Here is a 15,586-nt window from a genome sequence, read left to right as displayed (position 1 = left end):
TCTGCCTCGACTAGAGTATTGTGCCCAATGCTGAGCACCATACTTCAGGTATTGTAAAAGGCGCAATGAACAAAGAACAAAGAAAATTACAGCACAGGAACAGGTCCTTCAGCCCTCCAAGCCTGCACCGACCATGCTGCCCATCTTAATAAAATTCCCTACACTTCCGGGGACCGTATCCCTCTATTCCCATCTCATTAATGTACTTGTCAAGACGCCCCTTAAAAGTCACTACCGTATCCGCTTCCACTACCACCCCCAGCAACGAGTTCCAGGCACCCACCACTCTCTATGTAAAAAATCTGCCTCATACATCTCCTTTAAAACTTGCCCCTTGCACCTTAAACCTATGTCCCCTAGCAATCGACTCTTCCACCCTGGGAAAAAGCTTCTGGCAATGACAAAAATAGTTCCAAGGATGAGGAACGTCATTGATATGAGTATGTTGAAGAAGCTGGAGTACAAGTCAGAGTGGAGAGGTTCAGGAGAGATTTGATAGAGGCGTTCAAAATAACGAGGGGTCTGGACTCTGTAATTAGAGAGAAACTCCCATTGGCAGAGGGGTCAAGAACTAAAGAAAATAGATTCAAGGTGTTCAGTTCTTTGTCAGAAGTGACATGAGAAAACTTTTTAATCAGTAGGCAGTTGGGTTCTGGGATGTACTTTGAGAGGATGGTGGAGGAAGATCCAATTGGGTTGTTCAGAAAGGAACTGGATAATTACTTGTCGATGAAAACAAACTGCAGGATAATGGGGAAAGGGCAGGAAAGTGGGACCAGCTAAATTGCTCTTGCAGAGAACCAGCGGTACTCGATGGGTTGAATGGCCTCCTATGCTGTAATCATTCTACAATTCTATGAAAATGTCCCTGAAATGTAACACTTTTAACAAATTCTTTTGATGGAATGTAAGGAATCCTGAAATGTGATCTTCCAGTACAGGAGAGTAATCTGTCTCTACTGTCCTCACATAAGAGCCATCCTCTCTAATTATTAGAATCTTAAAGTGGCCCCTATACACAAGGTTACCAGCTTTTCCCTGGCAGCTCACATTCAACTTGTTAATTCCCATTTTCTCTGCACTGTGTCTGTGAAGGAGTTGAAGAACTTCCTCCTCATGTGTACTTTAGCAGTCACTCTGTGAGATCATTATACCCTTTTGTGCCATTGTTCTGGGAAGGTCAAGGTGGCATTAATTTCCAAGGACTGTCTGTACCATCTCCCTGCATATTGCTTGAGCCATTCACATGAATTCCCGTTCTGTGATGTCAGTTTGCTTTATAGAATCCTACAGTGCAGAAGGAGGCCATTCGGCCCATCAAGTCTGCACCAACCACAATCCCACCCAGGCCTTATTCCCATATTTACCCCAGCTAGACCCCTGACACTAAGGAACAATTTTGCCCCTTTGAACTGTGGAAGAAAACCAGAACACTTGGAGGAAACCCATGCAGACATAGGGAGAATATACAAACTCCACATAGACAGTGAACCAAGCTGGGAATCGAACCCAGGTCCCTGGTGCTGTGAGGCAGCACTGCTAACCACTCTGCAACTGTGCCATTGTCAAGTAGCTGATCTTTCTTTGCTATGGTCTTTGTCAATGATGTGTCCACAGATTAGTTAGAAAATCTGGATTCTCTTACAACTGTAAGATACCCACTATCCTCCCTTTCATTACGGCTTCTCTTTCCTGTGTTCCTCAAATTTGAGGGCTTATTGCCACTTCACCAACTGCAGCCCTTAAAGTTGTATTCGAATGTTCTTCCCTCCAATCAATGTCAGGAAAACTGCTGTAAATTTGCCTTGAACGTCCAATGAACTCCTGTCTGGTGGGTTATAGGCACTGTCATGAACATGAGTCATATTCTGTCTTTAAACAGCCAGTTAGAAAGTATCCAGACACATAGCTGAGGATGTGATGCCAGAGTGCCAGAGGAAATGGGATATTGCAGATGGCACAGTTATGTATCCAGCATATCTCAAAGTTAAGAGATGGCCTTGCGTATGAGAGTTTTGTTCCAGCCTCTTTATTTATTTGTTCATGAGATGAAGGCTTTGCTGGCAAGGCCAGCATTTATTGGCCACCCTTAACTGCCCTTGAGAAAATGGCATTGTGCCTTCTCCTTGAGCACAATTGAATGGCTTATTAGGGCTGTAAAGAGACAGCGCTGTGGGTCTAGTATCACACTCGGAGAGTTGGTGCAGACTCAATGGGCTGGATGGCCTCTTTCTGCACTGTAGAAATTCTATCGCTCTATATAGGCCAGCCCGGGTAAGGATGGTTGCATTCCTTCCATAAAGGGCCGTAGTAAATGTATATTAGTTTATAAAACAATCTGGTAGTTTCATGGCCACCAGGTTTGATTTAATTGAATTTAGCTGCCATGATGGGATTTGAACTCATGTCAATGGATCATTTGTTCAGATCACTGGATTACTGATTTAGACTGACTCCTCCGGTGTGTGGGGCCTTTCCTCTCTTTGTACCCTATGGCCATACATTTATAGCTGGGCAGAGTTTTGAATCATGCTGCCACAACCCTTGATACCCTAGTCAGAATGCATTTCAGATTTGTCAAAGCATCATTATATTGATATCCTGAAACCTTTAAGCTTTGACCATGCGGGAGTCACTCTTGACATTGATTTTTTGGTTTGATTATTTATGGAACCATGGATCACCATAAGTGAAAGTTTTGCGATGAGCTCTGTGAAGCGCCCATTGGTTTGTGTAATTCAGCATTGACAATTGCAAATGAGTTGAACATCAAGCAAGAGGAAGTCTTTCTGATTCATGTAGCTTGTGGCTTTTGTGCAACACAGAGTGTAAGACCACATGGTGCAAGCGTCTTCAGAATTCTCGCCATTCAAAAAAATTGCATAGCCCCCTCATGTTGCTGCCAGGTGATCACGGAAAACAAGATGAAATTGTTCACTTGAGCAATCAATGGATCGGTAATTTGCTTTATTCCTTTACATACTGACAACAAATGTGACTGCAGGTAACCTGGCAACATACAACGTCCTTTTATAATGGTTTTAAGTATAGTCCCCAGCGCTTAAACAATCCATGTTTAAATTGAGTGATTCTTTGGTTAAAGCAGGGAAAAAGTCACTAATCATTTACATTTCCAACAAAGTCAATTGCAAAGTCTCCACCTGCACTATGTTAAGTGCACTGGGCATTTCGGTTGAGACGTATAAGATGATGAATGGGATGGATAGGATAGAGGTGGAGAGACTCTTCCCGCTCAAAAAAGACAGTAGGATTAGGGGGCACAGCCTCAAGATAAAGGGGGGGCGGTTTAGAACGGAGTTGAGGAGGAACTTCTTCACTCAAAGGGTGGTGAATCTCTGGAATTCTCTGCCCGTTGAAGTGGTGGAGGCTGCCTCGCTAAATATTTTTAAGACGCGGGTTGATGGGTTTTTGATAAGAGAGGGGATTAAGGGTTATGGGGAGAGGGCGGGAATGTGGAACTGAGCCACGACAGATCAGCCATGATCTTATTGAATGGCGGGGCAGGCTCGAGGGGCTAGATGGCCTACTCCTGCTCCTATTTCTTATGTTCTTATGTTCTCATTGGAGTAGGATTATTCTGCAATAACTCCAACAACAATGTAAATTGCACTGCACTGACGTTATAAATGCAAAGTAACCAGAGAGTGCTTCATTCACAGAGCAGCATGGAAAATGAAAGGCTTTGGTTATTTCTGAAAAACCTTCTCTCTTTCCAGAGCTCTGACTGATGTTCTGAAACAACAGGGTCAGTCCACCAGCAATCACGTGGAGAGAGATGGGAAGGTCGCCATTCATGTGCAACATGAAAACATGCAGCCCACAACCTCAAGGAACAACTTTGGTAAGTGGTACAATTGGACAGGCTTGTATGGGGCAGTGGAACTAAATGAATTGTGGCGTTATTGTATCGTCTTTTTGTCGCTATGGCTTTCCTGAGACATACTTTAAAAATAATAATTAACACTTGGCTTATTGTCAAGTCCATGGAGATTTCTCAGTTACAAATGCAGTCCTTTGGTAAAGGATATAATCCATAATTTAATAGTTTTTTTTCTAAAGTTGTCCAATTCTGATTTGCATAACGTTTGCTATCAAAATCTAAGATTCAGCCAGGCAGGTCGTAAGCTGACTGAGTAGTGACTCAGGTTCTCCGGTTTCTGGAAATCTTGATAGTCTCACTACTCATTCTCAGACCAAGTGAATTAGGATTCTGCTCTGAATCAAACTCAGCACTCACATTCCAGCTTGGATTGGGGTGGAAGGAAAAGAAGTGGGCTCTGCGGAAGGGGCAACGAATTAGGAAAGAAAAATGGATTGATGAAGATGCCAATCTGATAAATTTAGATCAGTAATTCCTAAAATAAATTCTGGTTAAATTTATTTGACTAACTTGCCTTATATGGTTCACATACTTCCCTATTAATTCCTTGGTGACCTTCCTATGTGAATATATCATAGGTCAGGAAGTATGGACTGTTTAATTCATTCCCCACTTTTAGTGAGTGTATTCTCATGCACATCCCTGTGTGCATGATGTATGTATAAAAGGGAGTGTAAAAAGAGAAATTACAAGGTAAAATATAAACTCTGATCTGATGATATGTATATGCTTTGTCATCAACAAATTAAATGTTTTGTGTCTGTATTAATCCATTAAAATGGATCTATTAAGTCTGATTTTTGCATATGTGGGTTTTAATAGAGTCTGGTCCCCATAAGGGCAATCTAGAATTATCACTAAAATGTTCTTTCAGCATAAATTGCTGTTGTGAGTTTTTTGCCGTCCCTTTTGTGCAATTTGAAAGGAATGCAGTACTACTCTTTTGGGAAATGGAAAATCAACTGCTCTTGAGGGAAAGCACTAAAACCACTGACTGCCAATAAACACACAGCTTCGACTGTACTTGTTTTTGGTTTCCCTATGGCACACAATAACCTGATTTGCTTGGGTTTGAAGATAAAGACAATTGACATTTCCAGAATCATCCCATTCCAAAATGATGCAGCTGTTTAAAAAAGGTAGCAGACAAAAAGCAGGTAACTACAGGCCGGTCAGCTTAACATCCGTAGTTGGGAAAATGCTGGAATCTATCATTAAGGAAGAAACAGCAGGACGCCTAGAACAGAATGGTTCAATCAAGCAGACGCAGCATGGATTCATGAAGGGAAAGTCATGTTTGACGAATTTACTGGAATTTTATGAAAATATAACGAGTGCAGTTGACAGAGGGGAACCAGTGGATGTGGTGTTTTTAGATGTCCAAAAGGCATTTGATAAGGTGCCTCACAAAAGGTTGCTGCATAAGATAAAGGTACATGGAGTAGGGGGTAAAGTGTTAGCGTGGATTGAGGATTGGCTATCTAACAGAAAGCAGAGAGTTGAAATAAATGGGTGCTTTTCCTGTTGGCAATCAGTGACTAGTGGCGTGCTGCAGGGATTGGTGCTAGAGCCTCAACTGTTTACCATATACATAGACAATCTGGAGGAGGGGACTGAGTGTAGGGTAACAAAGTTTGTGGATGACACAAAGATGAGTGGGAAATTTACATGGAGGACACAGAAAGTCTGCAGAGAGATTTGGATAGGCTAAGTGAGTGGACAAGGATTTGACTGATGGAGTATAACGTTGGTAGGTGTGAGGTTACCCACTTCGGAAGGAATAATAGTAAAATGGTGAAAAATTACAACATGCTGCTCTGCAGAGGGACCTGGGGGTCCTTGTGCATGAATCACAAAAACTCAGTTTGCAGGTGCAGCAGGTGATCAAGAAGGCAAATGGAATGTTGGCCTTTATCGTGAGAGGGATGGAGTATAAAGGCAGGGAGATCAGTACCGGGTACTGGCTAGGCCGCACCTGGAGTACTGTGTGCAGTTTTGGTCCCCTTATTTAAGAAAGGATATATTGGCTTTGGAGGGGATACAGAGAAAGTTCACCAGGTTGATTCTGGAGCTGAGGGGGTTAGCTTATGAGGAGAGATTGAGTATACTGGTATTCATTGGAGTACTCATTGGAGTATGGAAGGTTGAGGGGAGATCTTATAGAGACATATAAGATAATGAAGAGGCTAGACAGGGTAGAGGAACCGAGGTTATTTCCACTTAGAATGGAAACAAGAACTAGGGGGCACAGCCTCAAAATAAGGGGGAGTCAATTTAGAACAGAGTCGAGGAGGAACTCCTCCCAGAGATTAATGAATCTTTGGAATTCTCTACCCATTGAAGCAGTAGAGGCTACCTCATTAAATGTGTTTAAGTCACAGATAGATAGATTTTTAACCAATAAGGGAATTAAGGGTTATGGGGAGCAGGCGGGTAAGTGGAACTGATCCACTGTCAGATCAGCCATGATCTTATTGAATGGCGGAGCAGGCTCGAGGGGCTAGATGGCCTATTCCTGCTCCTATTTCTTATGTTCTTATGAATAACCAGCGCTGCCTTTGGCTTTCATCAAGATTCCATCAAGCTTATCAAGCTCATTGGCAGCCTGTAATCCCAGAGGTCATGCTCACAATGTACCAGGGTAACTAGGACTAACGTACATAAAGACCACCCTTTCTCAAACAGAAAGGGCAACTACCCGCTTAATGTCTTGATTAGCTGAGACATTGTGCAAAGGATCTTCCACATCAACACAAGAACTTGTTAGATGTTTTTTTGATGCATTTATCTTTCGGAATTCTACTTTCCGTGAGCTCTTCACACGCACCCATCGTGAGACAGACGGCTTGTGTCTGCCTTGCTATAATAAAGATAATAGGAAGAGAAGATCTGTTGAGTTTGAATGAACAACTTTTGCCAACAAATGACTGGGCTTGGGAAAGATAGTTTTTGGTCTTCCGGGCACAGCAGGCTACAACTATATGGGAGAGTGAGCTTCCTGCAGTGACCTTCCGGGCCGATCAAGGCAGGAAAAGCACCTTTTTAAGATCCCAAAAGTCCCTTCGGTGACAGACTCTGACAGAAGCATGTGCCTCATTGTGGTCCTTTTCAGCTGCTGTACATACTGCTTTTACATGGTTCATCATTTATTACAGCAAGGCACTCACAAGCTGTCCATTTCCATGATGGGCGCATGTGAAGAGCTCAGGAGAATCCCTAAAGACGATGGCATTAAAACAACATCTAGCGAGTCTTTGTGTTAATATGGAAGATTCTTTGTACATTAGGAGGATGTTTGAGAAGTTGAGTAGGTTTGCCGCATATATCCTACAAAGACCTTTCGTGAAGAGCACTGTGTGAGGTAAGTGTACTTTACCAAAGAGGCAACAGGGAATCCGTGCCAGCTATTGTATGATGACTCTGCCAGTTTGGTCATCAGAGATTGCGGTGATTACAGTTGCACACCACTTTTGTATCTCAAAGTTATTTGAAGTAGCGTAATATCAGCCTGGATACCATGTGGGCACATATTTACCAAGTGACTATCACAACTTTCAGGGAAACTTGGGAATTCACTTGGTTAATTCTTAAAGACAGCAGCAAGCAATGGCCCAGAAGAGCTGTGTCATCCAACATACCTGGGCATGGACATTCCTGTGGTCATGGCCTTGGTTGATTTGGAGGCAAAATGTCATGGAGAGCCTCAGAATGACCATCACTTGGGGAATCTGCAGTAAGAGGTGTTAGAACATAGGCAGTAAATCATGTGATCTCATCTACTTAATGCAATCTATCTTTGTCACAATTGTCATCACTCCTTCTGCTCAAATTTAAATAAAGGACAGATTGAAGAAGAAGAAGCTTGGTAAATTTATGCAGGGAGTGTGCTGCAAGGATGTATGTGCTAAGATGAAGCGAAATGGGAGGAGGTATATGTGGAGCATAAACATACGTCAACTGGGCCAAAAGTCTCTACTCAGATTCTATGCAATGTCTGCTATTGAATGACTATGAAGTAATCCTGACTGACTCTGGAGCAACGTGGTAACAGCATCTTCCTCAGGGTGGTAGGATTTTCATCACTACGTGGAATAGAACACCAGTTTAATGTCAAACCTGGATTCAAAAGTGTGTGACCCTCATGAATATCTTTTTAAAATATGTTTAGTTGCTGACTTAAAAGTTTAGAGTGCAAACATTCATGCACATTTCTGTTAAAATTTAAAAGTTAACCATTGGTGGGGGAGGGGGGTAGGAGTTCTGTGCATATGAAATAAATAAGCATGTATGGATATAAAGAGAGCTGTCTTCTTGCTGAGAGGCTTGGAGTTAGTCAGATAGTTGGAGCAGGTATTTCCGACTTGAATCCTTTGAAGGGCCCAGCCTGTCAGTGACGGCATTAGTAATTTCTTTTTAAAATCGTAAGCAATTGCCAGTAACACCTGAATCCCATTTGCAGCATCTGTAGGAAGAATTAGAAACTTGCGATTTACATTTGATGACAGAACACTCAACAGTGCCAGTTCCACAGGATTGATCTAAAGTGCTTGGACAGGATTTAAAAGAATATTTCTGTATTTTGGACCTTTATGTGTTTTTTTGCCTCAGTAAACTGCTAATTTATTAAACTGATGTACCTCGCAGGCTAATAAACAACTGACAACCTGTCTTCTGTTTGGGATAATTACATGTGCCTCCTCTGAATGGAATTGCAACAGTTGCATCAGTGTCTGCAAACTGAAAAGCATCTGTACTTACCATCTGAAACAATCCTGCAAGTAATTGACTTCTGAAATAGGGTGTACTTAAAGACTTGCTATAAATAGGGAAGAAACACATTTGAAAGTGCTTAGTTGTGGTGCTCAGCCTTTTAGCTGTTATGCAGAATAATGTTTAGCTAGTCTGGTGCTTAAACTAATGGCAGGTAAAAGCATCTATTGCTTCTACCAATTAGTAAGGGAATCTGCATAATTGTGGTGATAATTGCACTCTTTTATTGCATGATTGAGTTGGAAGGGTAATTTTCTACTTATTATTGGAAATAGCTTCCTTGTACATTTCAGCCTATTGGTAAAGGTGTGTGTTTCTGATGAATCTGAGTCTTTATTTCTATCTTCATTGAGCAATGTTGTTGATAAATATATCTTCAGAGATCCCAGGCTGGTTTGTGTTAAAAGATGTGCATGTTTTAAGCTGGGTACTGTAAGTCCAACTTTGTTTAGTTAAAAATGGTAGCCATAATGTGGAGATGCCGGGATTGGACTGGGGTGGGCACAGTAAGAAGTCTCACAACACCAGTTTAAAGTCCAGTGGGTTTATTTGGAATCACGAGCCAGATGAGGGAATAGTGCTCCAAAAGCTTGTGATTCCAAATAAATCTGTTGGAATTTAACCTGTTGTGAGACTTCTTACAGTTAATAATGAATAATAGACACTTGTTATTTATTTTAATTGTCGGCTTTTGACCACTGAGTCCAACATCTTGCCTTTTCCCTCTCTACAGATCAAACACCATTTTCAATTCCATTAATGTGAACTGTTCACCACAGAAAATGATTCTAAATGTTAATGACCATTTTCTACACACTGGTTGACAGTAGTGAAATGCAGAGGTTGGTTCTGCCAGGACATGCTTCCTGTCAACCCTATTGATATTAGTCATTGGTCCTGCAGCCTGACAAATCAATCAGGGCTGCTCTATTTCAAAGACAATAACACGTCAAACTGTAAGCACAGCAGGAGCTTTTGTCATTCTTTAGATCACTGACAGAGTTGTTACTGAGGTAGTCAGCAACAGTCAGCCTTCTTTTTATCATTTATCAAGCTAATGAGAGTTTATCAAAGGGCTAGTAATAGTTAAGTCCTGTAACTGAACTTTAATGCTTTTCTCACTTTAACCATAATTCAAAAATTATCCGTGAGAATAAAAACTGTGTTCAAAAGATGGTCATTTATATATATAGTTAAACAATGAATATAAATTTTCCTGATCGGTAGCTGGAGTGAATTTATTCAACAGTAAATGAACCGTGGAGGTTAAGTGGTTTACGGAGAGAGGGATGGGGTATTTCTCTCTCTTTCTGCATCTCTTAGTTGACCACAACAAGATGTGTTGATGAGGAGGAGTGTTGTAACCATTTTGAGTGTTAAAAAAGACACTAACAAGTTTCCTTGCATGTTTAAATCAAAAGAAAAGATCATGTTTATTTTTGCAACACCTGAAATATAAATGTAACAAGCATCTACCCTCTCCAAACAGACAGACAAACACACAAGGGAAGATGATTACCAGAGATGTAACACACACTTAGATAACTAACAGAGTAACAAGAAACAGGTAGCTTGTTTGCAGTCCTTAAGATGATGGCTGAAAACATTGCAGCCTTGAAGGATTCTCTCCTGGTTCTTTAAAAGACAAACAGAGATTGGAAGTTTCTGGCTATTCAGTTGGAATTGAAGTCTCTGCAGTGAGGACATACAGGACAGGATTTTGGGGATGCGCTTGTTCCGAAACCATAAAATCCTTTCCAAGGTCAATGGACCTTTCCATGGTCCACTCCTCACCCGCTCCAATTCCTGTGGTGAGCAGAATGGTAAAATTTGCCCCATAATCTTTTAGTTAAAACAAATGAGCCACCTTTCACTGTCTGAGATTTCTGTCTCTTTAAGACCAGGCTCTTTTTGCTGAGTGTAATCTTTCCCTTTGAGGTATTGGTCCCTCACTGTCTTGTCGGATTCCCTTGAGAATTAATGAGGTACTGGTTCCCTCTTCAGCCAGTTTCACTCATGTGATGACAGTTTCAATGTACTCAATTGTCCACCAAATGGTTTGGGGCTAATCTATTTGACCCAACACAGTGGGGAAATGTTTGATATCCCATTAAACATTCCAGCTATCATCATCTTTCTTACTTTATTTGAAATCCCATTTTCATGGGGCTCTATATCATTTTAGAGCTCTTCCATTGAAATGGAGAGGTGTGGTCAATCAATGGGAAAGCCATTTGCATATTTAAATAGCTTTCCATGAATATTAGTCACTATTTTACACCTCGCTTGGGTGAGGCTTGTAAAATCCCGTCCGAGGCCAACGGAGAATTCTGTTCTGTGAGCCTCGTCTGCCTTAATCCCAGGGCAGGTGAGGCAGTAACATTCCGGCCATTGTCTCTGTCTGTCCCGAAAGCACAACAGAAGTCACCTGATTTTAAGAGTCTCTTTTATAAAAGAATAGTGTTAATATTTAATATTGCCATCTTCTTTACTTTCATTGGTAAATGGACACTTTATTTTTATCTTCATAGCTTTGTGGACATGACATTACAATTGCATTAGGATACTTTTGGACACAATCTCCTCTCTCGTGTGAGTTACCCGATCTTGTTTGGGATTGTACAAATGTCAGTGAAGGGTGTTCATAATTTAACTCAATACCTTTGGTCATAGAAGGAGTATCTGAGCAGAGTTCCCACTTGTCATGTGTCTTGGAAATATGCCAGCGTGGATTTGGATGAGAACAGAAGAAGGCTTGGAATGAGAAAATCAAATCATTAATGCACAATTGGTCAGGAATGACTCCCACAGTCAAATAATCTACAAGCACTCGCCCTCAGGGCTTACTCATGAATAATGAGCAGTTAGTTGAGGTGTCAGAAGGTGCCTGTCACTCAGAAAACTGTTACGTAACAAGAAAGTGGAGAAAAATAAATAGCTTCTTACTTTAGTGCACAGGTACTTTGCACTTTTTTGGGATAATTCTGTGAGCAGGAACCCTGTATGTGAAATGGAACGTGAACAATTTGCAGGATCTGGATCCCAGGTGGCTAGAAAATCATCTTCACTTTCTGAGCCCCAGTCCATGGTGAGAGCGTCCAATTGCAGATCATCACAATATTAAAGACAGTGTATGAGTCACATGCTTTTATATTCCATCTTATCCCGTGGAAGTGAATCAAAGCTATGTTGACAAGCATAATAAAATGGTCACTAGACCAAGATGTCAGAATAAGAGTCAATGGAATTATTTTCATTGGGGCTGTTGTCTGACTTGGTCAGATGTCTGCTCGTTGTAGAACCTGTTGAATTTTTTGTTTGATTAGAATGAAATTGCTGCTCCATCTACAATGCCAGTGATTCACTCTGCCAGATTACTGTGTATGTGGTGGAACTGAAGATTATTCGCATTGTTTTCAGAACAGAAAGCTAGCAGGTTGGGCCAATATGAGGAAGCAAATATAGTAGAAAGAAGTGTAAAGCAAACTTGTGGATTATACAGATTGTAATAAGTCCTCAGAGGCAGAAGTCCCTTCACCAAAATCCCTTTATTCACAAGTCTAACAACAGCATACAGAGTGCTTTCAGTGAGCAGTGTACACTAAGGAGTGATAGAGTCATAAAGTCAAAGAGATTTACAGCATGGAAACAGGCCCTTCGGCCCAACTTGTCCATGCCACCCCTTTTTTAACCCCTAAGCTAGCCCCAATTGCTCGCATTTGGCCCATATTCCTCTATAGCCATCTTACCCATGTAACTGTCTAAACACTTTTTAAAAGACAAAATTGTACCCACTTCTACTACTACCTTTGGCAGCTTGTTCCAGACATTCATCACCCTCTGCATGAAAAAATTGCCCCCTTAACTCTTGGTTAAGTACAAAGCAAGAGGCCCCCTGATTGGCCCATCAATTTGACCTTAATCAGGAAGTTCATAGTCTAACAGTCCCACCTCAATTGCTTAATTAGAGTCATTATGTGGGGATGATTTTCCAATAGCACTCTGAAATTACAATCACAAGAGAAGCGGTACTGAACAAATTATTGGAGTTGTGGCCTGACAAGTTCTCGGGTCCTGATGGGCTACATCATAAGTTGCTAAAAGAAGTGGCTAGTGACATTGTTGATGCATTGGTTTCAATTTTCCAAAACTCCCCTGATTCAGGGAAGGCTCCAATTGGAAAAAAAATGACTGTAACTTCATTCAAAAAGCGAGTGAGGCAGAAAGCAGGAAACCACAGTCCAGTTAACTTAACATCTATCGTAGGGAAAATGTTAGAAGCTATTATCAATGATGTTATAACAGGCACTTAGAAAAAAATTCCAGGTGATCAGACAGAGTCAACACGTTTAACTATTTTATTGGAGTTCTTAAAATAAGTAACAGATGCTGTGGATAAGGGGAAAGCGATGGATTTGCGACACTTTCCAGAAGGTATTTGATAAGGTGTCACATCAAAGGTTTTTGTGAAAATCTTAAAGCTCATGGTATAGAGGCAAAATATTAGCATGAATAGAACACTGGCTAGCTAACAGGAAACAGAGGGTAGGCATAAACAGGGATTTTTCTGGTTGACAAGATGTAATGAGTGGTGTGTCACAAGGTTCAGTGCTGGAGCCTCAACCTTTTACAATTTATATAAAGGACTTGGATGGAGGGACCAAAGATATGGTTGCTAACTTTGCTGATGACACAAAGCTAGGTAGGAAAGTAAGATATAAAGAGGATATAAGGAGACTACAAATGGATGTAAATAGGTTAAGTGAGTGAGTAAAGGTTTGGAAAATAGAGTATAATGTGGGAAAATGTGAAAATGTCTATTTAGCAGGAAAAATAAGAAAGTTAGTTATTTTGTGATGAGACATTCCAGAGGATCTAAAATCAATGCAGTTAGTTTTTTTATTCATTCATGGGACATGGGCGTCGCTGGCTGTCCAGCATTTATTGCCCATCCCTAGTTTTGTCCGAGGGCAGTTGAGAGTCAACCACATTGCTATGGCTCTGGAGTCACATGCAGGGCAGACCGGGTAAGGAAGGCAGATTCCTTCCTTAAAAGACATTTGCGAACCAGATGTGTTTTCCCACAATTGACAATGGTTTCATGGTCATCAGTAGATTCTTAACTCCAGATTTGTTTTATTGAATTCAAATTCCACCATCTGCCATGGTGGGATTGGAACCCCGGTCCCCAGAATTTAGCTGAGCTTCCTGTATTAATAGTTTAGCGATTAATCCCACTAGCCTTCCCTTTAGTTTTAAGAAGTTGTGATAAAAAGAAAATTAAGGAATGTATTCTGGTGCATCCAAAATGAAAATGAAACAAAGTATTTTAAAGCTCACCCCCCCCACCCCCCCACAACCCAGCCATCGGGAAATCTGCGCAGGGGTTCGTCCTTGTCAGGACTGGAAGATCATTCTGGCAGCAATGATTGGAAAATTTCGCACAAAATGTGTAAGACCTTTCTCCATGTGGCCCAAAGTCATTGCTGATGGGTTCATGTTTAATTGAAGGAGGCAGAGAGATGATTGAAAGTATTTCTTCAGTTTCTCTTTGAACTGAGCGAACCATCTCTGTGGTGAGTGTCTCAATGAAGCAATTAGAAATGCCTTGTCTGCTATTAGTGGAAACGTTATGTAACAAATCCATGGAGGCGGAAGTCCCATCACCAAAAGTTCCTTTATTTACAAGATCTCACCACAAAATAGAATGCTCACAGTATGCTACCTGCATCAGGAGTGCAAAGAGACTGACACTCCTGTTTAAATACAGGATTTTGGGCCCCCTGATTGGGCCATCAATTATGAGTTCATACTCAAGCAGACCAACCTCAATTGCCTGATTAAAGTCATCACATGTTGATACAGAACAAACTTGCTGGAATTTTGTCACCTTGCCCGCCTGAGGACAATGGAGAAAGCCGTTCTGTGAGCCATGCCCGCCCTGATTCTAAAAGTAAGGTAAAAGTTTATTTATCAGTCACAAGTAAGGCTTACATTAACACTGCAATGAAGTTACTGTGAAATTCCCCTAGTTGCCACAGTCTGGCACCTTTTTGGATCAATCCACTTAACCAGCACATCTTTCAGAATGTGGGAGGAAACTACATTCAGGAGCACCCGGAGGAAGCCCACGCAGACACGAGGAGAACTTGCAAATTTCACACAGACAGTGACCCAAGCTGGGAATTGAACCTGGGTCCCTGGCGTTGTGAGGCAGCAGTGCTAACCACTGTGTCACTGTGCCGCCCCATTCTGGGGCAGGTGAGGCAGTAAAATTCCGGTAACTGTTGGTAGAAGTTGGTAGAATCATAGAAACCTACAGTGCAGAAGCAGGCCATTCGGCCCCTTGAGCCTACACCGACTCTCCGATGGAGCGTCCCACCCAGACCCATGTCCATGGATGGAATTTTCCTGGCTATCCATTGCCTTCGACAGCCATTCTAGGCATGTCCAATATAGCCCTTGGAATGGCCCTTTGGAGGGGTATTGCTATATGATTCCTGTAATTTCCTGTAAATTCCGTAACAGTAAAATGAGAAATGCAAATCAATGATTCTCTTTTAGATATTAAACGTTAATCTCAATTAGACACCTGGAGCCGTTTGTGTTCTGAAGAATGTATAATGGAAAATTTCAGAAAATCACTTTGCACAAAAGATCTGGATTTTGCTGAAATGTTACTTTAGACATCCATTGCCATTAGAAAAATGAAATGTTGAAGCTTAAAAATAAAACCCAATAATTGTAGTGAAGTGTGAAAGTCCTGCATTCCTCACCAACATTGGTTTTGTAGCCTAACATTAAGACTGATCACCAGTTAGAGCCCTGCAGGCAAACTCAGGGAAGAGAAAGTCTGAAACTGAGTACAGTAAAGTGCATCCAAATAAACCTTCGTGTGAAGGAGGAGACACAGTC

At 41.4% G+C, this 15,586-nt stretch overlaps 1 protein-coding gene across 1 annotated transcript in view; it reads left to right on the top strand.

Moving 5' to 3' along the window:
- shisa9a (shisa family member 9a) overlaps positions 1-15,586 on the top strand; it is a 316,683-nt gene that overhangs the window by 15,745 nt on the left and 285,352 nt on the right. Inside the window, exon 2 of the mRNA XM_080206164.1 lies at positions 3,738-3,862. Coding sequence (XP_080062290.1) covers positions 3,738-3,862 — 125 coding nt within the window. The remainder of the gene's footprint in view (positions 1-3,737; positions 3,863-15,586) is intronic.

The sequence above is a fragment of the Carcharhinus amblyrhynchos genome, chromosome 18 (genome assembly GCF_965287045.1).
Source record: "Carcharhinus amblyrhynchos chromosome 18, sCarAmb.v2.hapA, whole genome shotgun sequence".
Lineage (NCBI taxonomy): Eukaryota > Metazoa > Chordata > Chondrichthyes > Carcharhiniformes > Carcharhinidae > Carcharhinus > Carcharhinus amblyrhynchos.
Note: the sequence above shows the minus strand (reverse complement) of the source record. Positions and strands in the feature narration are given on the sequence as shown.